The 23,610-nt window shown below is 36.5% G+C and overlaps 1 protein-coding gene across 2 annotated transcripts in view; it reads right to left on the reverse strand.

Annotated features, from left to right (window-relative positions):
* DEPDC1B (DEP domain containing 1B) overlaps nucleotides 1-23,610 on the reverse strand; it is a 123,581-nt gene that overhangs the window by 27,782 nt on the left and 72,189 nt on the right. For both annotated transcript variants that reach the window (XM_069096367.1, XM_069096368.1), the window contains exons 6-7: nucleotides 19,873-19,920; nucleotides 13,421-13,561 (exon numbers count right to left, since the gene is read on the reverse strand). In XM_069096367.1, the coding sequence (XP_068952468.1) occupies nucleotides 13,421-13,561; nucleotides 19,873-19,920 (189 nt within the window). The remainder of the gene's footprint in view (nucleotides 1-13,420; nucleotides 13,562-19,872; nucleotides 19,921-23,610) is intronic.

Here is a 23,610-nt window from a genome sequence, read left to right on the forward strand (position 1 = left end):
AGAGATCTGTGTTCAAATACTACTTCTGACTCATGCGTGTCACCAGCGGCAAGTCAGGTCACCTCTCTAATCCTTAATTTCCTTATCTGTGAAATGGGGGAAAGAATATTTAATACACTCCATCCCACAGAGGGATTGTAGAGATAAAAGATGATGCCTTTAAGGCACTTAGCAATGGTAGGAGCATTCTATAAAGTAAGGTACTTTTTATGATGATCAACCATAATGACCGCTGTATTTTATCTGTCATGGTCTATTTGCAAGACAAATGAGAAGCTGAAAATAAAACCTTGAAAGTTGCAAAGTCCAACCACTAAAATCATATTGTAAAAGAAACCTGAACAGCAATAAAAGTTGTATGGAACGATGAGCCAGGAGCATTTTCTGAAATGAGACTAGCCTCTGGCTCTAAAACTATGTCATAAAAATGGGTATGAGGTCTGGGAATGAGCAAAGGAAACAATAGGAAACTCCTCAAAAATAAGTAGGAGAAAGCTACAGAGGCTTTAAAACTATACGAGTTCAGCATCAGTATTTCCTCTGAAGAAGAAAGTTGGATGCCACAGACCAAGGAGGGAAGGTGGGTCAGAAGGAGACGGCTCATTCTGTCTGCTTTCTCTGGTCTGCCTATCCCCTCATTCCACAGATCCACATCTTGTAACTTGTCTTCCCTAATGCAGGGAATAAATTTGTTGCCTCATATTACATCTCCACAATGGTAAAAGGAGAGAAGATTATAGAGACCAGTAGCCACCTTTACAGAAAGCCATGGTATGCAGCAACTGCAAGGAATTAATTATGTATCATGGAGAGAGGTGGGGTGAAGGGAGTAGTCCTACAGCCAAAAACCGCATCTGAATTTCTCAAAAATTGTCAAAAGCAAGGGAGAAGAAGCTCTATCACTGAGGCAGAGGAAAGTCAAAAGGGTTTTAATGGAGAACTTGATGCTTTTTCTTTAAGGATGAGAAAAGAATAAAGAGATACTCAAACAGCAGGCTCGTCTAGGATGTGACAGCTCTCCCAAATGGTGAACAGGATAATCCCAGAATTAAAGTGATTTACATGAGAACATATTAACGGGAGCAAATCACCATTTTTGCACTCCAAAGCTCAGGGTAAGGATAAAAGCAGCAAAGAGAACAATATTTCCACAACTACAATGAAAATTAGGTATTTTAAAATATATAAGCTGGGAAGAGTCATTTTCTTACTTACGGGGAGCAGGGGGTAGATGTGGTAGGTGGGGAGTCCTAAATGAAGGGAAGACGAGAAATGAACACTGTTGATTTCTCTAGTTCTCTTTTAAAATAATAATAATGAAGAGCAGATTTCATAACTGGAGTTTCTCAAAGGAATCTGGGAGATCTAACAATATATAAAGCATGTGGAGCTGAGGAAAGGAGGTGAATAAATCCTCCCTTATGAAGGAATTTTTGAAGGATAAATCCTGAGTGGTGTCAGCATTTCTAGGATGATTAATTCATAACTCTTTGCCTACATAATGCTTTTATCTTCTTTATATTCTTTAAGGTACTTTTCACACATGTTGACTCATCATAGATGATCCTGAGATGTATGTAGGAATAAAAAATTTGCATAATTATTGAAGGCATTGGGAAAACCCTTCTCTGGCCAAAATTAGAAACTAAGTGGCTTTCTCCTGTTGGGGAATGGCTAAGCAAATTGTGGCACATAAATGAAATGAAATATTATCGTGCCAAAAGAAATGATGAAATAGACAGCTGTGGAGGAAAATGAGAAGACCTCTATGAACTAATGCAGACTGATCTGGACAAAACTAGGAGAACAATTAATACAACATTATAGAAAAAAAAACTTGGAAAGATTTCAGAACTCTGCTCATCACAATGACAAGTCAGGAATTCAAACGTATGAAGATAAAACATACCACTCGTCTCCTGATAGGGAGATAATAATCTTAAAATGCTGAAAAAGACACTATTTTTGGACATTACTAATGCAAGAATTTACCAGGGTCTACAGATTTGTATTGAATGATTTGTTTTTTGTTTTGCTTTAAATTTGATTAATTGGGATGAGAGGAGTAAGAGGAAAGAACAGATTAATAAAAAAAATACTTTATTGCAAAAAACTTCTTCCCTTTTGCTTTTTTTTTTTCCTCTCTTCTTTTTCAATGGTTGTTTAAAGGGCACCAAGCTAAAAACTTGGCAAGGGGGAAAAAGACATTTATGCAACAAATTTCCATAGAGTGTACAGACCTAAAATCTCTCTGATTTAAAAATATAAAATCACACTATGTATAAAGGCTTACATAAAGTTAGTATATTTGGCATATTCAATTGTTAAATAATAATTTATTTAGACAAATTACGAACATACTAATTAAATTTACTTATAATTGCCTAATTTTTGTTAGTAAATAAAGAGCTACAAGCTGAACCCAAGGATCACAGATTTAGAAGCAGATGAAACCTTAGAGGTCATAGAATCCAATCATCTCATCTTTCACCTGGGGAAACCAAAGCTCAATGAGGTTCAGAGACTTGCCCAAGGTAAAATACCAAGTATTTCCTAGGAGGGATTCAAAACAAAGTCTTCCTTACTCCTGGTCCTATACTCCATCCACTACAGTGTGCAGCCTCAAATTCTGTCATTTTTGTGAGGATCAAAAAACTTAAAATTAAAGAAAATATAAATAAATGAACATTTGAAATAAGTGAACATTTTGGTGAATTGGCTATTTTCCATAATAATAAAATAGAATACAAAAAAGCACCAATTTTCAGAAGGGAAAAAAACCCAATCATTCAACATAATTTTTGCAACATGAAACTTTATCCAATAACTCCGTTTCCATTTCTGAGCTTTTCATTAACAACTCCTGCTGAAGTAACTTCTGAAAACTAACAGTTTAGCAGATTAACCCAAGTTGATTTACCCTCTCTATATTATCCACTTCTTGATTTAATTTATTTCCAAACACAGAATGAGTTCTTTGACCTACTGCAGACAGTGGAGGAAAGTGAAGCAAGAAGCTGTGGATTGGGGACTTGCCAATGGGGCTAAGCTGCAAAAGGGTGGGGCATGCTTGTCAATTCTTATCCAGTACCATCTTAAAGTAACTTTTCAACAGGGAGTGTGAAACATGGCCCTTGTTTCATCATCCACCCAAACACTACAGCAAGGACATCATCAGTATCTGGATCTTGGCCATGTGGAATGTGCAGCAGTGGGAACTGGCTGACAACAGAACTCCCATTTCTTAATGAAATCTTCCTCCAGTCTCTTCTGCAGTCATAAGCAGATTCTCAGTACCAGAGAATTTTATCTGCTTCATTTGGTAAAGGATGTCTGACAAAAGCAGACTGAATCAGTAAATGGTGAAGAAATTGACTTTAAAATCTTCCGAATTTAGCTTCTGAACTACATGGAGGGAAGGGAAGAGAAAGGAGTAAGCAATATTATTCCATTTGATCTTCACAACAACCTTGTGAAATAGGTGTTATTATTACCCCCATTTTACAGATAAAGAAACAGAGATTAAGTAACTTGCCCAGGGTCACACAGCTAGAAAGTATCTGAGAGACCAAATTTGAACTTGGGTCTTCCTGACTCCAGATTGAGAGCTCTATCCACTGTGCCACTAGTTTTTACACAAAATAGTAGAGTTCTCTATCCTGCATGTGTGTGACTGTTACTACTCCCTGAAGGACTCCTTTGTTTATCAGCCTTCTCTCAAAAAACATTACTACTCCAGACCACCAAGTTATTATATGCAGTTTCAGCATCACCATTTCATTGCATGGTATTGCATTCTTTTTTATTTAATTCTTCAGCAGAGACAGTCAGTCAACATCTATTAAGCACCTACTATATGCCAGACAGTGCTAAGTGTTGCTACAAAGAAAAGAAGCAAAGGAGGCTGATAAAAATAGCTTTTAGATGCACTAGGTCTGGAGACAGGAAATGGGTTTGAAGTCAAAAGACTTGGATTTGAGTGAAAGCTGGATTTATTAGATGTGACCTTGGGTGAGTACTTTACTTGTTTGAGCTTCAGTGTCCTGATCTGTAAAACGGGGCTAATAATTGTACTGCCTATCTCATAGGATTATGAGGATTAAAACTGCAGAATGAAGAAATGTGCTTTGGATTTGGCTTTAGAAGTTCTGCCATTTTCCAGCCATGGAACCTTGGGAAAATCACTTAACTTTTCTAAGTCCCAGGTTCCTCTGTTGTAAAATGATTGCAAAATATTTATTTAAATTACATACCTTTTGGAAGTTTTAGGTAGATAAAATGAAATAACATCAATAACATCCAAGGAAAAGCCTGAAGTTCCATACAAATGCCAGTTTTTTTGTGATGAGTATGATTATGATTACAATTATGATTAAGGAGTAGAGCGCTGGCCCTGGAGTCAGGAAGATCTGAGTTCAAATCCTTCCTCTAACTTTTACCAGCTGTGTAACCCTCTCAGTGCTCGAAGCTACTGTCTAAGACCATTAAGTTACAGATTTGTGCAGATTTCACAGATCTGCATAGGAAGAAGATGTTTTCTTACCAGGGAGTTTCCCTACACACAGAAGACCTGAGGCCCAGACCAGGAACAAAAAAAAATAAGAGTACTATTGTTTCTCTTGTGAAAATGACAGTGTTGAAACAATGAGCAGGATGCTCTCAGAAATACCTGGAAAGATTTACATGGACTGATGCAAAGTGAAATGTACTGTGTATCAAGTAACAGCAATATTGTAAGATGATCAGCTGTGAATGACTTAGCTCTTCTCAGCAATACAATGATCCAAGACTACTCTGAAGGACTTATGATGAAAAATGCTATCTATCCCCAGGGAAAGAACTGATGATGTTTGCATACAGAATAAAGCATATTTTTTTAAACTTTATTTTTCTTAGAGTTCTTATTTGTCTGTGTTTTCTTTCACAACATGACTATTATGGATATGTTTTGCATGACTACATATGTGTAACCTATGTCAAATTGCTTGCTTTCTCAAGGGGGGTGGGGTGGTAAGGGAGAGAATTTGGAACTCAGAAAGTTTTAAAAATGAATGTTAAAAGTTGTTTTTACATGTAACTGGGGGGAAATATAATACTAAATAAAAACTTTTTAAAAAGAAAATGAAAATGGCAGTGTCCCTGGAATGGCAGTGTATAATTTTATTATATGATTTTCATATATGTGTGTACACATATGTATAAATAATTGAAGCAATTGAGTGAACACTGACTCCCTATTGTGATGCAATTCTGGAGCTAGCTCAGTTCCCTTTCTATTCAGTTATAGGTCTAGACCAATGTCCTTCTTGAAAGGACATTGAGAAAACTTTATTTGGTTATGAGAATTATGAGAAACTGTTATTGTATTGTTTGAACCTAGTCCTGAATGGCTGGGAAACTGAACCACCTCTATTTGCTGCTTAGAGACCCTTAATTAAGGACCTAGGCTATGCTGACCAGAAATCTGGCTAGATGCAAAGGAAGAGTTTCTTCACTATTACACATCTCAAGTAACCCACCACCTGTCTTATCTGAAAAGTGGTCAATCAGTCTCTCATACTGTGCTCTCAGATTAAGATGAAGAAATATGATCTTCAACTGTGAAAGACTTGGCTACTCTGATCAATACAAAGACAATTCCAGAATATTTATGATGAAAAAAATGCTATCTACCTCTAGAGACATGAACTCTGAGTGCAAACTGAAGCGGCATAATTTTCTCATTTCCTTTATTTGTTTGCTTTTTAAAAAAATATGGCTAATATAGAAAAATGCTTTGCATGATTTCACATGTATAATTGATATCATATTGCTTGCCTTCTCACTGGGTGGGGAAGGGGTGGGAGGAAGGGAGAGAATCTGGAACTCAAACTTGAAAATGAAAAGAATATTTAAAATAAATAAATAATACATTTTTAAGAGATGCAACAAAAATATGATCTAAAAACAAGTAGATACAGAGATGATTGATGAAACTGAAAAGGTAATAATTAGTGGGGTTCCAGGTTAACTTGGAGGGAGGTCAAACCATCACACATCAGATCACAGAATCATAGAGGCAGAGACCATCTAGTCCAGGAGTTCTTAACCTAGGGTCTAGGGAATTATCCTCAGCAGCCTATACTATTAGCCCATTCCCTCTACACCATAAAAAGTGGATGGACCCAACAAGGTCATCGCAGCAGCTTGGGGAGAGGCCCTTAGTTTTATGAAGCACAAGGCACTGAGGCTGTCTAAGAAAAAAAGTACCTTCTTCTAAGCTATGTTGGACCTGTACAGTCCTATTATATCTAGATGGGGACAGAAAAATGAGGGGACAAGAAACTCCAAGTTTCAGACTGGTAGCCACTAATATATAAAATCTGGTAGTTACCCTATCCTTCAACATATTTCCTGTTCTTCTTTATATGCCCTTCTATAATAATTTCTTCATCTCCTCAAATTATATCTAATTATGGACACATGTCATCATTTTGGGGTGGGTCTAAAGAATAAGAGGGGCTGCCACTTGACCTACTCCACTTCACATAAATCACTTGAACTCTGTTCTCATGAAGATCATGAGATCACAGAATTACAGCTGAAAGGAGCCTTAGAGGCCAGGGATTCCAATCTCATTTCCCAGATAAGAAAACTTAGGCCCATAGTGGCTTGCTGAAGATTCCACAGATAATAAGTAACATAGCCAAAATCTGAACCCAGGTCCTCTGACTAAATGCAACATAATAGAACAAAATTGAATCAGCATTATTAAGTGCCTGCTATGGTCCAGCTAAGTGCTTTATAAATATTTCATTTGATTAAATTACTTATTTGGCCCTCATATTTCTTTCAAGAACCACCAATGAAACTTTGAAGCCTACACATGGTAAGAGGGTCATAGGTTGCTAACGTCTGTGTTACAGAACACTATCCCCTCCTCCTCTGATGAGCCTTGCCTAAAGGGATCTCTCCTGTGTTCCACTTCATATCTTTTAGAGTACCTGTCCCATTCTGCCTTGTGATAAGTATCTCTATTTGTCTTGTCTCCTACTAAACTCAAAGTTCACTGAGGACAGGAGTCATGTCTTAATTCATTTTTATATCACCTACCCCTCCCTTCCCAGGGCACTTAGGAAAGTAGCAGTCCATATAGTAGTAGCATACCCCTCTACCGAGGAAACTGAGGGGATTAGAACAGCAAATGGTTAATTGTGTGAACTGAGTGAACCACCCTAGCTTCATCTTATGATTCAATTCTGGAGCTAGCTTAATATCTATTCAGTTATGGATCTAGTCCAATTTCTGTCCTGCGAGAAAACTTTATTCAATTGTGGGAACTGGGGGAAAGTCTTATTCCATTGTTTGAACCCTAGCCCTGCGTGGCTGGGAAACTTGGACCACCTCTGCCTTTTGCTTAAAGACCCTTAACTAAAGACTTCAGTTATGCTGACCAGAAACCCAGTCAGACGCAAAGACTGATGCAAGGAGTTTGTTTCCAATTATATATCTCAAGCAACTCATGCATCTTATCTGTAAATTGGCTCCATACTGATCAATTAGTTATTGTTTTCTTGTTTCTTATGATTATTTACAAACACCTGGGGAAGTAGGACATCTCTTTTTCTGATTTTAGGGAATTGCACCTGTTGGCTCTCAGTCCCTAATCTTTCATCCAGTTGGAAATGAGATTACCTAATGTTTCTTTGTTTCCTTTTAGTTAATTATCCTTACTTGATTAATTATTTTTAATTATAAAAGCTTGTCTCAAGGGCGGCCAGGTAGCACAGCAAGTAAGAGCACCGGCTCCAGTGTTGGGACGACCTGGAGATCGAATCCCAGGCTCAGACACTCAGCACCACACCCAGAAATAACTGGCCGTGTAACCTTGAGCAAGTTACTTAACCCAGATTGCTTAAAAAAAAAAAAAAAAGCTTGTCTCCTTCTGTATTTGAGGTCCAGGCCTATGCAGATGGGGTCTGATCTCAGTTTGCTGGACAACTGACATGCACTGTTGAATAAATCAATATGCTTAGAAGATCAAACCTTTGTTTCCTTAGTCATTTCATCTTTCACCCACCATACTACCCACCCCCAAAAAACTATAATATCAAAAGCACTGAAAATGCTTATTTTATTCATGGATTGTTTTAAATCAAATGTGAGAAAATGACAGAACCATTTCCAATTTATATCTGAGATATTCATATGCCACCATGCTATCTTCACAGATGAGTGGGGCAGTTCAAGTTATCACAACTTGGACACCCAACTTTCACTAAAAAAAAGTTTTTGGAAATGAAGGATTATAAAAATGTAAAGGCACTAGGGGGTTGTTCTCAGATTTATTTGGTGAAGTTAAGTGGTTTTGTTTAAAAAAGAGTACAATGTTTTAAAAGAACTCAAAGAAATCCTATTTCTTACCTCAAAAACCTCAACAGGCACTAAATATTCCCAGGATTATCTTTGGCATTAAGTCCAACTATGCTATAAACACAAAGGAAAATGTCCTTCACTCAACTAAAAACTCAGTTTGAACCAGAAAATACCACAAAAATCTTCAACAAAGTGGATGGAGTAACTCTTTTCTTTTTTAAAAACTATTTTTTCATTTATTTTTAAAAATCATTTTAAAAAATTTTAGTTCTAAATTCTCTGCCTCCCTCTAGTTCCTTCCTCCAGTTCCTCCCTCCTTCACTGTAATGTTAATAGGATATAAGACCTTCCCTTTCCATTAATAGGCCTTACCATGGAGCCCATTAAGGGAAACTTGCTTAGGGGAGGTTTGCTTGTGGGAAGGCTATCACACCTTTTGCTAATTTCTAATTAGGCAATGAGTCAGGAGGGTTGTGATGCCTTCTGGCTCTGAGAAGTGTTTATACACTCTGAGTTGGAATTTTGCTTTGGGGGCTTGCCTATGAGAAGAATCTTTTGATTCCCAGGTTGAAATTCTGAGCTCCCTGACTGCTCAAATGTAAAGGCTCTCTCAATCCAGGGATATATGTAAAGTGTATAGTTCATTCAAGCAGTCTGAGCCCTATCTGTTGATCTTTATTTCTCTGCTTGTATTTTCTCCATTTGTATTTTCGCTGTGGTTCAGGGTGCTGACTTTTCCCCTGAACTAGTAAATGGAATTAAAAAACATTGTTGATCCCTTAAACAACTATCTTTCCTGGTAAAGCAGATCTTAGGACCTGTGCTAGCAGTCATTGTGGGTATGACAGTGTGGTTGCCATTACACCCATTGAGAAGGCAAGCAATATATCAATTATATATGCAAAGTCATGTGAAACATATTTCCATATTAGTCGTCTTGCACAGAGACAGAGAGACAGACATGAAGAAACACAGAGAACAGATAAATGAATTGGGTGTGCAACAATAACAACAAAAACTAGAAAAAGAACAAATTAAAAATTCCTAATTAAACATCAAAATAGAAATAAAAAAAATCAAAGGAGAGATTAATAAAAAATTAAAAGTTAAAAAATTAAACTAATAAATAATACTAGGAACTGGTTTTATGAGAAAACCAAGTGGTTAATTTGATTTTAAAAAAGGAAACCAAACTGTCAGTATCAAAGATGAAAAGGGTGAATACACCACCAATGAAGATGAAACAAAAGCAATTATTGGGAGCTATTTTGCCCAAGTATATGCCAATAAAACTGACAATCTAAGTAAAATGAATGAGTATTTACAAAAAAAGATAAATCACCCAGATTAATAGAAGGAGAAATAGAATACTTAAATAACTCTTATAAAAAGAAATTTAACAAGCCACAAATGAGCTCTCTAAGAAAAATCTCCAGGACCAGATGGATTTATACGTGAATTGTACTAAAGATTTAAAGCATAATTAATTCCAATACTGTATAAACTGTCTAGGAAAAAAAAGCAATTAAAGGAGTCCTACCAAATTCCCTTTATGACACAAATACAGTTTTGATATCTTTAAACCATGGAGAGTAAAAACAGAAAATTATAGGACAATTTCCCTAATGAATACTGAAGAAAAAAATTTAAATAAAATACTATCAAGAAGTCTATCAGCAATATATCACAGAGGACTCTATGACCTTTATGACTATGGCAAAGTGGGATTTATAACAGGAATACAGGACTGGTTCAATATTAGGAAAACTATCAGCATAATTGGCTATATCAATAGCAAACCAAAAAAAAAATCATCAGATTATCTCAGATGCAGAAAAAGCTTTTGACAAAATACAACTCATTTCTATAAAAACACTAGAAAACATAAGAATAAATAGAGCCTTTCTTAAAATGGTATCTATCTAAATATCTCTATCTAAAACCAAGAGCAAGCATTATTCACAATGGAGATAAAATTGAATCCTTCCCAATAAGATCAGGAGTGAAATAAGGATGTCCATTATCAACACTATCATTGAAAATCAGATGGAAAATGCTAGCTATAGGGATAAGAAAAATAAAGTGAAAGAATAAGAATAGCCAACAACTAGTTCTTTTTAAAGACTTTAAGTTGATGTTCAAGGGTAAACCACATGACTCTAAATTTGCCTAATGCAAAAATATTAAGGATTGAATTGATACGATAGAGATATCAAACATTAGGTTTAAGTCTCTAGTTTTAATTTCCTCTGTAAAGACTCCAAACCATATGGTTACATAAACTATAACCTCCTCTGATAAATCATAATATTCCATTATCCTTTCTATGAAGCTTCTTTAAGGGGCTTCTTCTTGACTTTTAAAAATAATATCAAGTGAATCACTAATAAGAGAAATGCAAATCAAAACAACCCCAGGGTTTTACCTCATATCCTGCAAATGGGCAAAAATGGACAAAAAAATGGCAACAGTCAATATTGGAGGGGCTATGGAAAGACGGGAACTCGAATTCTAATTCTTTGTTGGTGAAATTGTGAAATTATACAAGCATTTTGGAAAGCAATTTGGGACCATGCAAATAAAGTGACTAAAATGTCCATAACCTTTGAATCAGAAACTCTTTATAGTCCAAGTAAGCCATCAATAAGAAAAAAGTCCCCATATATTCCAAAATACTTATGGCAGCACTTTTTGTGATAGCTAAGAAGTAGAAACAAAGTAAATGCCTATCAGGCAACAGCTAAATAAATTGTGTATATGAATGTAATGGAATATTACTGTGCTGTAAGAAATGAGGTGTCCAATTACAGATACAACATATGTGTGATGACCAACTTTGATAGACTGGACTCTTCTCAGCAATGCAGTGATATGTCAATCCCAAAAGACTCATGATGGAGAGAAATATGTGCATCCAGAGAAAGAACTAAGTTTATATCCAGGTGGAAGCAAAATACCTGAGCTTTTTCCTTCTCTTATTTGGTTTTATGTCCTCTTTACCATTTTTCATTCCAGCTGGTACAATCCATCCTTATAACCTGATTAATGTATAATGTGAAAGTATTTACAGATCCTATACTTGACTATAAGCCGTCATGGGGGGGTGGAGAGGGAGGGGGACAAAATGTGAAACTCAAGGAATTGTGGAATTGAATCCTGTAAACTAAAAGGAAACAAACAAATTAATAAAAAAAGATTAAAAAAAAAGAAATGAGGTGTGTCATGAACACAGAGAAGCATGGAAAAATCGATATGAACTGATGCACAATGAAGCAAGTAGAGCCAAGAAAAAATATACACAAAGATTATAACAATTAAAGAGCAATGGAAAGAACAAATACATGCCCCTAAAAAATCAAAGTATATGCAACAAAATTATAAAGATCAAATGTGATTCAAATAATGAATATGAGAAGACATCCCTAATCTACTCCTCTGTGAAGGTGGTAGGTACATAGGTGTTACCCATTACACATGTTTTCAGACTTCTTCAATGTATTGAGTTGTGATTTTTTTTCCCCATCTCCAAAAAATGCTATTTGTCATATGGATTGGTTCTCTGGTAGGGGGAGGAGGAAGGATGCATGGGATGTTAGAGTGATGTAAGAAACAGAAAATATCAATACAACCTTATTTTTTTTAATGTAACATACTGCCATTATAATGATTTGTTATGTTCCCCCATATACACACACCTTCCCCCCCCCCCCACCTTCTGAAAGCAGAACTAATGTCAGTAGGTGGTAGATGCTTGGGATGTGAGGGGGCAAGGAAGGAGGAATGGTATTATGGTAGCAGGGGAATTAGAAATAGGATAGATTTTGTTTCAACATAAGAAAAAGCTTCCTAACAATTACAACAGTGTAAAAATAAAATGAATTGCCTCATAAAATAGTCAATTCCCCATCACTGGAGGTTTTTAAGAAGAAGCTATATGACTACTTATTAGACAAATTATATAAAGGACTAATAACCTGGATAGGATTTGGATTCAGTGGTGCTCAAGGGTCCCATCTTACCCTAAGGTTCTGTTTTTAAAAACTCAGCAGAATGCAGAGAGTAAAATTCAGGTAGCAAACAATTGTTTCTGGATTCTTTCCTTCAGTGTTGACTTGTTTTGAAGATACAAATCTACTCTGGTGCATGCTTTATAATTATTATTTGTTATTGCTTAATATTGTGAGTTCTGACGATATTCTAGGCTCCAAATTACCATGTTAAAATATCAGCTTTCTCATTCACAGAACAATAATTTGTATTCATAAAGCTGACAATTTTCATTTCTTAGGCACCATAGCAATAGCCATTAATAGTACAGCTCTAGGCAGAGAGATTATGTCTCTTTTAAAACATCAAGAACATTCAAGACCAAGGATATGCTAATTCTCTCCTTTTTATATTGCATCATGTGATTTAGACTTTTAAACAAACTCCTTAGTGTCAAAACAAGAATGATTACTAAACAGAACATCCAAATGGCTGGCTTAGAATGTTCTTCCCTGAAGAAAGTAACAAATTTTGGAGAACCTACAACCAAAATGTGAACTTTATTCACCCTACTATGTAACTTCTTGGATAGGGATTATTTGTCAGGAAGATAAATACACAAGACTAAAATGCTGCAATCAATGTAAACATCTATTTCTTTCATAAAACAAAAGTTTGGTCTCCTGGATAAAAATAAAGCTCCCACACTTGGATGTTAATAAAGTCACATCCTGTGTAGCAGATTTAATAAAGGACCGTAAATGCCAAATTCACTTGCTACTTCAGCAGTGATGTTATACTTTCTCATAAGAAGATGACACTCCAGTATATTATTATTCTTCATAAAATTTAAACCAATAGTCCTTTTGCCTAGAGTCTTATACATGTCTTAAATGTCTTCTTGCCTTCGAGTATTCTCATAAAAGAGCTCAAACTGAATCAAACACTCTTCTTTGGACAATAGATTTTAATTCCCTGGAATGCTGCCAACTGTAGCAGATAAAAGCCTTAAGATAATGCAAGAAGAAATGGTTCCATACCCACAGTATAAACTTCTATTCATTATATTGCAACTTACCCAGTACACTGACAAAGGCATCGAAAAGCTGAAATGTGAGCAGAGGCTCTTTCAAGTGACCATAGTAATCTGCGATAGTTTTAAAGACATCTTTTTCAAACCCTGAATACATAGGCTGCTTCAAGTCTGAACAACTAGGCCCTGTTAAAAAAAGAAAGAAAGAAAGAGTTTCATTAGCACAATTAAGCTCAGTAAATAATTTTGGGAAAGATAAAACATGCTTCATAAAGAAAACTAATGTTATGAACATAAATGTTTACAACAAAGAAACATAGGACCTTAATGTTGGCTGACTACATATTTCACACTCAGAGAATCAGGATATGAACACCGGAAAAGAGCTCAAAGATCAGCTAGTCCACCTTCCTTATTTTACAGATGAGGAAGCTAAAGAACAGAAAGAGGAAGAGAGTTACCAAAGGCTACACAGTAAATTAGTGGCAGAGTGTTGTGATTAACAACATATATTATTAAAAAGCAAGAAGAATTAGACCTATAGCTTAATCTATTTTTAAACGAATACCCCTATTTTCTTTGTGCCTTTTTTTTTTTGCTTTCTGGAAGGCATTTGGGATTAAGTGACTTGCCCAAGGTCACACAGCTAGTTTTTGTGTTAAGTGTCTGAGACCGGATTTGAACTCAGGTACTCCTGACTCCAGGGCCGGTGCTCTATTCACTGTACCACCTAGCCGCCCCATTCGTTGTGCCTTTCTAAAAAACCTTTTTAAAAAACAAAAGGTATCAGTATCTTTCAGATATTCTCAAATTTTTCTTGGCCATGATACAGTTTTGCTGAGATACTGAGGGAAAACATAATTTCTAGGGAAACTGAGAAATCACTTCACTTGATGCGGTTTTTTAAAGAATATCCCATTTTGATGTAAACCACATGAAAAAGACAACTATTCCTATGTTTTCTATACCATGAAACCACAAGAAATCATATGGTACAGTAAGGTTATCTATTCACCTGTATCTGGATAAATGATTCAATCCTATTTTTAAAAGCATCAAGAAAAGGAGATTTTACAATTTGCTTCAGTAACTTGTTCTATCTACACAAAGTCCTCCTCATAGAATGGCTTTTCAAATGCTAGGCGAGAGAACACACAGCCTGTAGAACTCTGGCAGATTCCTACCATTAAGGAAATGCCTTTGGACAGAACACGGACAACAAACTGAGTTTGTTTGCCAAGGACCATCCTAAGTAATCACAGATAGAGACATCACTAGCAGGCTGGCCATTTAGTGATAAAAAAAAAAAATGTCTGTCCATAAAAGAAAAAAAAAAACAAAGAAAAATGAAAAATGGTGTCAGTCAAGTATAGCCCCTTTTTACTTCTGTAGTGATGGTGGCAGAGTAGCAGGAATAGCAGAAAAAGGGGGCAGAAAGTGTGAAGAATCACAATGTCTACATTGTCAACAAGCTTCAATTTCCCTATTGGTGACATATGCTGGGTCTGGAATCAGGGAGATTCATCTCTGTAAGTTCAAACCCAGACTCAGACACACTTACTAACTGTGTTACCCGGATCAAGTCATTTAACCCTGTTTATCTCAGTTTCTTCATCTGTAAAATGAGCTGGAGAAGAAAATGGCAAACCACTCCAGTATCTTTGCCAAGAAAAACCCCCAATGGGAACACAAAGAGTCAGACACTATTTGAAAACTAACTACATGACAACAACAATAATAAAAACTAAATGAAAAGTCTTTGTACAATGACCAAAGAGTAGACATACTATTCAGGGAGCTAAATCGTATTAGTCTTGACATTCTTGATAATATAAAATGAATCAGAATGAAAGAAGAAAGTTTCAGGGAAATAGAAGGATGGCCCACAAGCACTCCATGAAGAGGCAAAGAAATAAAATGGTAGGAGTGAGTTTTATATGTCTAAATGCTATAAGAAATATTACTCCGTGGGAAATTTGTTCATCACATATTATAGCAATAATATGACTATTTACCAAAAGACCACCATGAAAATTAATGCTGCTTACTCACCAACATCAGTTGCTGAGGACAAAATGGCAGAGAAAGTTTATCAAGAATTTGACTTGGCAAAATTCTTCAAATCAAATCAGTCAGGTCCTGACTAGTGTAAATCATTAATCCCATGAAGTATCACACATTTTCAAATTCATACTATCTGAAATTATAATTGTATAAAATATGATCATTGGTTCCAGTCCTAGAAAAACATAAAGTTCAGATATGAATAATGTGACCCCTTAATGGGATCTCACTAATCAGGACCTCTACTCTGATACTTGATGACTTCATTGAAAAGATGGAAAATATAAGTATAGGGAAAAATAAATGTGAAAGTATGGCTTAGAAGAAAGAAATGAAGGGGCAGCTAGGTGGCGCAGTGAGTAAAGCAGCGGCCCCGGAGTCAGGAGGACCTGGGTTCGGATCTGGCCTCAGACACTTAACACACACACACACACACACACACACACACACACAAAAACTAGCCGTGTAACCTTGGGCAAGTTACTTAACCCCAACTGCCCTCCAAAAGGCAAAAAAAAAAGAAAGAAAGAAAGAAAGAAATGAGAGAGGCCAAACATTTGAAAATTATGCAAATGTCTAAAGCCTCTTTATCGTGAATACTTTCTTAAAAAAAAATAAGAACTGCTAGGTCATAGAAAACAATAAACAGCAGCATTAAAAAATAAAAAATTGACTATATTTTAGCAAACAAGAAAAGACATCATATTGATGTGGAAGTTATTCCTAAGTTAATTACATTCCTGAGTTAATTAGTTACAGTTAGACCATCAATTTGTGAGAATAAAGATCAGAATTTGTATTTTTTTTTAAATGAAAAGTAATGAGGGGAAAAAAAAGACATGGCATACAACTAGAAAGATTTGACCTTGAATTACTTAAATATTATAAAAAATTAAAAATGGGAAATGGATACCAGAAAAGACATCAACAACTATTATAATGTAATTGAGAAGTTAAACCAGTGCAAATTGTTTCAACAAGCAGATCAAAAGAACCCAACTCTAAAACCTTATGAAAAAAAGGTGACAGTTTAATTAAGTAGAAAGAAAAGCAGTGAAGGGTAAAAACCATTTTTTTAAGAAAGCTTGGCAAAATAAACAATTAAGTAAAATCATCCTAAGGACATCTGAGGACAAAAATGGGGGGAAAGGACTATGAACAAAAGAAGAATGGAAAAGATTAGTAAAAAAAATTTTGAAATTTTTTCTCCATTAAAGATAGTTATCAAGGAATCACCACACCTGAACCCTAACACCACAGTCTCTGAGGTGTTATCAGAGAGATAGAAGAAGCACTAAAGAAAATGAAGGGAAGAACCAGCAAACTGTATTGAGTCTATAGAGAGATTTGCGCTGGAGGCAATACAATTGTGAGGGCCAATACTGTTATTTCAGGAGAAAACAAGAAGGGCCTCAACACACTGGGTGGACCCTCCATGACAAACTTTTGGGGAGAGAAGGACAAGAGTGGCACAGGTTGGGCTGACAGATGTGATAGGTTGTGATCAACATTGGAGGAAATGCCTAAATTGGTGAGATCATAGATCTATTTGAATAACTTCTACTAGTAACAGCATGAAATTAATTAATTTCACAGCCCTTGACCTTAGTTTCATCTGTTAAAAAAAAAAGAGAGAGAGAGAAGGCTAGACTATACAAGCTCTAAGGTCCCTTCCAGCTCTAAGAGTATAATGATTCTATGAAGGGAAAAAATAATTGCTTATATGCAAAAGACCTAGAAAAAAAATTTGGAAAGGAGGGAGCAAACAAAGAACATGAAGCAATGGGCCTAAAATGCAAGATAAACTAGCTATCTAATTAGTTACTCTCCTTAAGGCCTTCCTGAGGACCTGGGTTTGTAGGTAAAATGACTTTGAAAGAGGTCAAGACATTTTTCTGGCCAAATGGAATCGTGGTAAGCTTACTGATTCTGTGAAGTGGATTCAAAAGCACTGTTTAAGGTCTTTTCCTATTGTACTGACTTTAGTGAATATGCACAATAGAAAACTTCACAAATATTTACTTAGTAAATGTTGTCTATAAAATACTGAGGGTGCAGACCAGACCAAATATATATGTCAGTCTAGGCCTCCCCATATCCTAATATAATTATACTTACATTTAATGGTCATTATTTAATCATTCATCAGCTTTTTCTTTTCCATGGATAGAAAACTCTAGTTTTTTAAAGGCTTTTTAAGAGGTCTCATTTCTGAGCCGTTAGGTATAATTTTAATGGTTTTCTAGGTTTATCTAGTTTGATGGAGAATTATATTGATAACTATTTTTTAAAAATTTGTTTCCTTTTTAATCCTATTTATTTTATTCATATAACAACATTATTTTGAAAAGGAATCTATAGGTTTCACCAAATTACCAAAGGAATCCATGATATAATAATGATTAAGAACCCCTAACTACAGGATTACATAGGGAGAGTAAAACAAAGGGAATAAACATTTATCTAGCACTTCGTTCCTGGCACTGGGCTGAATGCTTTTTATAAATATTATCTCATTTGATAATATTCAAACTTCTCAGTTTAGCATTGAAGGTCCTTCATCCTTATATTATATCTAATATATAAATATTATAGCTCCTCCTTTACCATCCAACATTGGGTACCACTACTTTCCACTCAAACATTTCATTCCATCCAAGCCAGTGTCTTTCTTGTCCCTTGAATATGCCATGCTCAATTCTTTAATATAACAAACATTTATTAAATATCTACTACCTTCTAGGTACTGAGTATGTTGCGGGATATAAAAATGAAAGACCCCCTGCATTCTGAACCCTTACAGCAAACCTTTCTTCATTTGGGTCACTCACCTCTGCCTGGAACTCACATACCACTGTTCTTTCTACTCAATTCCAACCAAAGCCAACCTTGCCCAAAAAACCTTCCCTCATTACTTAAACTCAGAAAACTCTCCATTTGGGCACTGCATTCTAATGTCATTGTATTATTCTCTAGTTTTCTCTCTCATCAATGAAACCGTAAGCTCTATGAGGGTAGAGACTCTGTCTTTTTAACTCTCTGTAACTCCCAGAATCCCTAGCATAGCCCACAACAGGAATCCAATAAATTTTTATTGAACTGGAACTCATTAAAACCCAGAGAACAAGGTCCTGAGGCAACATTACACAGGCAAAAGGTTTTTTTTGGGAAGGAGGAGGGAGAAGAGAAGAAAAGAATATGAGAAAGATTGTAAGTCAGGTGAGTTGGTAAAGAAAAGAAATGACAGAAAGGGTCCTGAGTAGCCAAAGTATAACACAGAATCATGGAATGAACAGCATGATATTCTCAGCATCTGTTCCAACTTCTTCATTTCACAAATGGGGAAATAGAAGTTCAGTGGTCAAGTGTTGTGTCCACAGCAGAGCTGAGCTCTGAACACATCTCCTAACTCTCAGTTCAACGTGCTAATGGGTGACAAAAATACATGAGAAGACACTGGGAGGAAAAATGCTTGTCACTCTGTGCTACAGAGAGAAATAGGTGTTAAATAGTGTCAGAAAGAAGAAAATGTAGCCTTCTTGGCGGTAGAGGTCTTCGTAATGTTTTCAAATATCACTTTGGAAGCAACTTGTATGCAATAATATATATGCTAATTACCAACAATTCTCACAGAATAGCGCCCAGAAAAGGATAACCTTCTTCCTTTCCTTTTCTTATTAACATTACTTTGGGTCTTAGAGTTATCTCTTACTCTTCTCTTTCTCTCAACTCTCATATCCAATAACTAAATTCAGCTTTTCCCAAAACCTCTCTTAAATCCATCCCTTGCTCTCCACTCATACTGCCACAACCCTAGCATAGGCCCCCAAAATAAAGAAAAAATAGAACAAAACATTCATTAAATGCCTATATGTGTCCAACATGTTGCTAAGGGGTAGGGATAGATACAGAGAAAGGTAAAAATAGTCCCTGTTCTCAAGCTGGAGATGTCCACCAGATTTGAGCTCAATGGTGGAGACAATTCAGAGCTGATACAGGTCTAGGTGCTGCTAAATTGGAGGACAAAAATGTGATAATATTTCACTTGTGAGATACTTTTTTAAATAACTCCCGAGGCTCAAAGAAGTAATTGTGTGTCACTCAGTTAGACTATATGACAATTTTATCTATATGTTTTGTCTCCCCCCACTAGACTTGGCTCAGGATTCCACACACATTAAGTGTTCAAAAAGTCCAAACTGACTAATGGGACATACAATAATTTGGTGGGGGGTGGCAAAGGGGAGAGGAGGGGAGAAGAAGAATGACGACTCTCCATATTATCAATCAGTAACATTTATTATGCCCTCACTATAGGTCAGGCATAGTGCCAAGTGCTCTCAAAAAGAAGCTTGCTAGATAGAGTCACATTTTTCTATTTAGGCCAAAGGCTTTGGCTAAATTGGAAGAGTCAGTGGTAAAAGTGTACTTACAATTTGCTAAACATTTCATAGCTGACAGTACCCAATGAGGAAGTTCTTCTGCAGGAAAATGAATAAAAATGTCACTTTAGCGAATCCCAAATAATTAAAGACATTATTATACATGGCAAGAACCCAATGTTTATATACTTTATGCATACAAACTATGAATTTTATATATTGTATTAATTCAATATGAGTATATAAGAAATATCAAAATAGTCGGTTAATCCATTTTACAAGAGGAAAGTACATTTGCACAAATCAATGGGTTATTATTTTGGAAAGCAAATTATCCCAAGTTTCTTCAGCCATTTGACCTTCCAAGCTTTTCAGCAAAGTACACATAGTACACTTAGTTCTAGCAGTTTCAGCAGTTCGTGAAATGAAGGAAAAAAAAGGGGCTAACAGAATCTAGCATCAAGTAGGTCCCATGAAATGGATTACTTAAATCACCCAATTAATCCTGAAATCCACAAACTCAGAATGCAAGTGTTACTCACCTGTCTATTTCTATCTTTAAAGTGCTTTATTTGGGGGGCGAGGGCAGGACTATGTAGAATGAATAAAAAACTGGACTATTTTTAATCTGGTAAGTCCTGGGTTTAAATTCTGCTTCTGCCATAGACTGGCTGGGTCAGCCTGGGGAAAGTCACTTAATTTTTCAATACTCAAGGCCGGGGGTGGGGAACCTTTGGCTTTGAGATTACATGTGGCCCTCTCGGTCCTCAAGTGCAGCCCTTTGACTGAATCCAAACCTCACAGAACAAATCCCCTTAATACAAGGATTTGTTCTATAAAATTTGGACTCGGTCAAAAGGCCATACCCAAGGACCTAGAAGGCCACATGTGGCCTTGAGGATGCAGGTTCCCCACCCCAGCCAAAGACTATCAGTTTTCAAAAGGGGTCTATGAGATCAAAAATATTTTCATAATAATATTAAGATGTTTTCACTTTTAATATGGTAAATATCAATGGATATAATTGATGTAAACAAGAGATCTTGGTGGGAGGGTGGAAATGGGGGGGTCCTCAATAATTTTTAAGAGTGTAAAGGGGTCCTGAGACCAAAAAGTTTGAGAACCATGGCTTTATGCCTCTCTTTATTGGCCTAAGTTGACTTTGTAGAAAGAACTTCCTCACCCTAGAGTTCCCTATACCACTGAAATCACAGAACCACTCTTTTATTTATTATCCCTTTATTTAGCCCAAACAGTCTCTATCTGTACCTGGGGACCCGGAGTGAAGAAGACTTGAGTTCAAGTACAACATCAGACACTTACTGACTGTGTGACCCTGGGAAGTCACTTAATCCCAGTTTGCCTCTGTTTACTCTTCTATAAAATGGGGATAATAATAGCACCTACCTCCCAGGATTGTTGTGAGGATCAAATGCATTTATTGTAAAGTGCTTAAGATAGTGTTTGGGACATAGTAAGCATTATATAAATGTCAGCTATGATTACTATTGCTGTCGTTGTTATTGTTGTTTTTATAATTACAGAAGCCTTAAAGCTACTAACATAAAGCATGGCTAGAAAAGCTCAGATAAGTCTTGGTGCACCATAACAGGACTTTCTTTCTTTCCTCTCTCCCTCTCTCTCTCTCTCTCCCTCTCCCTCCCTCCCTCTGTCTCCCTCTCCCTCCCTCCCTCTCTCTCTCTCTCCCTCCCTTTCTCTTTCTCTCTCTCCCCCTCTTCCCCCCCCCTCCCTCCCTCTCTCTCCCCCCTTCCATTTTTCTCCCCTCTCTCTCTCTCTCCCTCTTTCCCTCCTTCCCTCTCTCTGTCCCTCCCTCTCTCTACCCCCCTCTCCCCCGTCTCTCTTTCCCTCTCTCTCTTCCTCCCTCTGTCTCTTTTTCTCTCTCTCTCTCCTCCCTCCCCCCCCTCCCTCCCTTTCTCTCTCTCTCTTCTCCTCCCCTCTCAGAATCCTCAGGAGAGCCAAACAGGCCCCCATGACTCCCTTATCTACAACCTTTTCTGTTTTAGAGATCGGGGCTTCTTTCTGCCAGAGCAATAAAGATAGCAAAATAAGTTTCATCAAGTTAGTGGACACAGTAGGTTCCATTTCAATGATTCTTACAGGTTGGTTTGTAACAGCTATTCAGTGGCTAATACTTGTAGAGTATCCTCAATGCCCTTCTGAAACACTTATTTTCTAAAAGGAAGGATGAGAGGTTCTTTCACTTATGAAAAATACTCTTTATCAAGTTACATTAAAATATTGGTTCTTCTTTGTTTTCCATTTTGCTATGGGAAGAATGGGATGTGAAGGAGGATAGAGATAAAGTAAAAAAAAAAGTGGAGGTGGGGGAAAGAGGTCCTCATTGAGACATTTCTTTGAAAAATGGAACGAAAAGCACAAAAGGAAGACCAGAAATGCCAGATAAGCAGGACAGCTTTGAAACTAAGCTGATTAAAAATTTTAAAAGAAAAACAAATTGTATACCATAAAGACCTACAATTTTGTGTACAATCCATTCTACTATGAAAAATCAGATGATCATTCTTTTGGTGTCTGGAAAATTCAGATTAAAAATAAAGAAAATTCATAAATTAGAAAAATAATAGTCTCCCCCCTTCCTTTTTTTTCTTCTTTATTTTCCCAATTTGGGGAGGTGGGGCAATGGGAGCATAAAGCAAAAAAGGAATAGGAGGAAGGGAGGCAGAGAGGGAGGGAGGAAGGAAGAAAAGAGGAAGGGAGGAAGGAAGGAAGGAAAGAGGAAGGAACAGAAGGAAGGAGGGGAGGGAAGGAAGAAGAAGAAAGGAGGGACATTGAGGCATCTTTTTAAAAACACAAAGAACAAAAGGAAAGCCAGAAAAAAAAAAAAGCACAGACAAGAGCTATGTCTTTGAAAGCAAGAGGATGAACTCTTTAGATACTTAAAGAGAAACATAAATTGCACATAAAGGGGGAGGGAAGGTGGCACAGTGAATAGAGCTCTGGTCCTGGAGTCAGGAAGACCTGAGTTCAAATATGACCCCAGACACTTAACATTTACTAACTGTGTGACCTTGGGCAAGTCACTTAACCCCAATTGCCCTGCCTTCCCCCCTCCAAAATAAAAAGATTTAAAAAAATAAATTGCACATAAAAAAGATCTACATTTTTGTGTCCAATCCTCTTCTTCTGATCTACTATGTATGTATTAATGCCCAAAATTTTATTTGGTGCTTAGAATAAAATTATTTTTATATAAACTAGAATAAAAATAAATTAAAAAAAAAAACACAAGTCCTTTGGGGGAAGACATGGAAAAGAGTTGTAAGGAATGTTTCAAATTCCACACCTGATATGAAGCAGTAGAGTACCTAAATTCACATTCCTATTAGTTGGACCATTTTGTCATGAAGAAACTAATCAATTATTATTTTTTTATATTCTTCTTTCCTCAGTAGTCTTCTGGTGCAGAAAGAAGATGCTGGAAATAAGAAGTTTCCAGAAAGGTATCCTGCATTCCCAACAGAAAATAAAACCTACACAGTCTCACACTGTCCCATTACTGCCATGGAACTGCTCTCAATCCAGCCCTGTCAGCTGTCCAGGAAGTGCCTATTCTGAATTTAACAGTATTCAACAAAACCCCAGCAAATAATATCTCCCAATGCTAACAGAGAGGGTTTGAACTAAAATAGGAGAATCAGGAAAGGGGCCACACCAGCTCTAGCTCATCCCCAAGGATGAAATCATCTATGGTCCAGCAAAGAGAAGGCAAAAGAATTCTAGATGCATACTGGGCCTCAAATCTACTTT

This window comes from Petaurus breviceps, unplaced genomic scaffold (genome assembly GCF_028583685.1).
Source record: "Petaurus breviceps papuanus isolate PSGF00001 unplaced genomic scaffold, PetGlider_PUasm1.0 229, whole genome shotgun sequence".
Taxonomy (NCBI): Eukaryota; Metazoa; Chordata; class Mammalia; order Diprotodontia; family Petauridae; genus Petaurus; species Petaurus breviceps.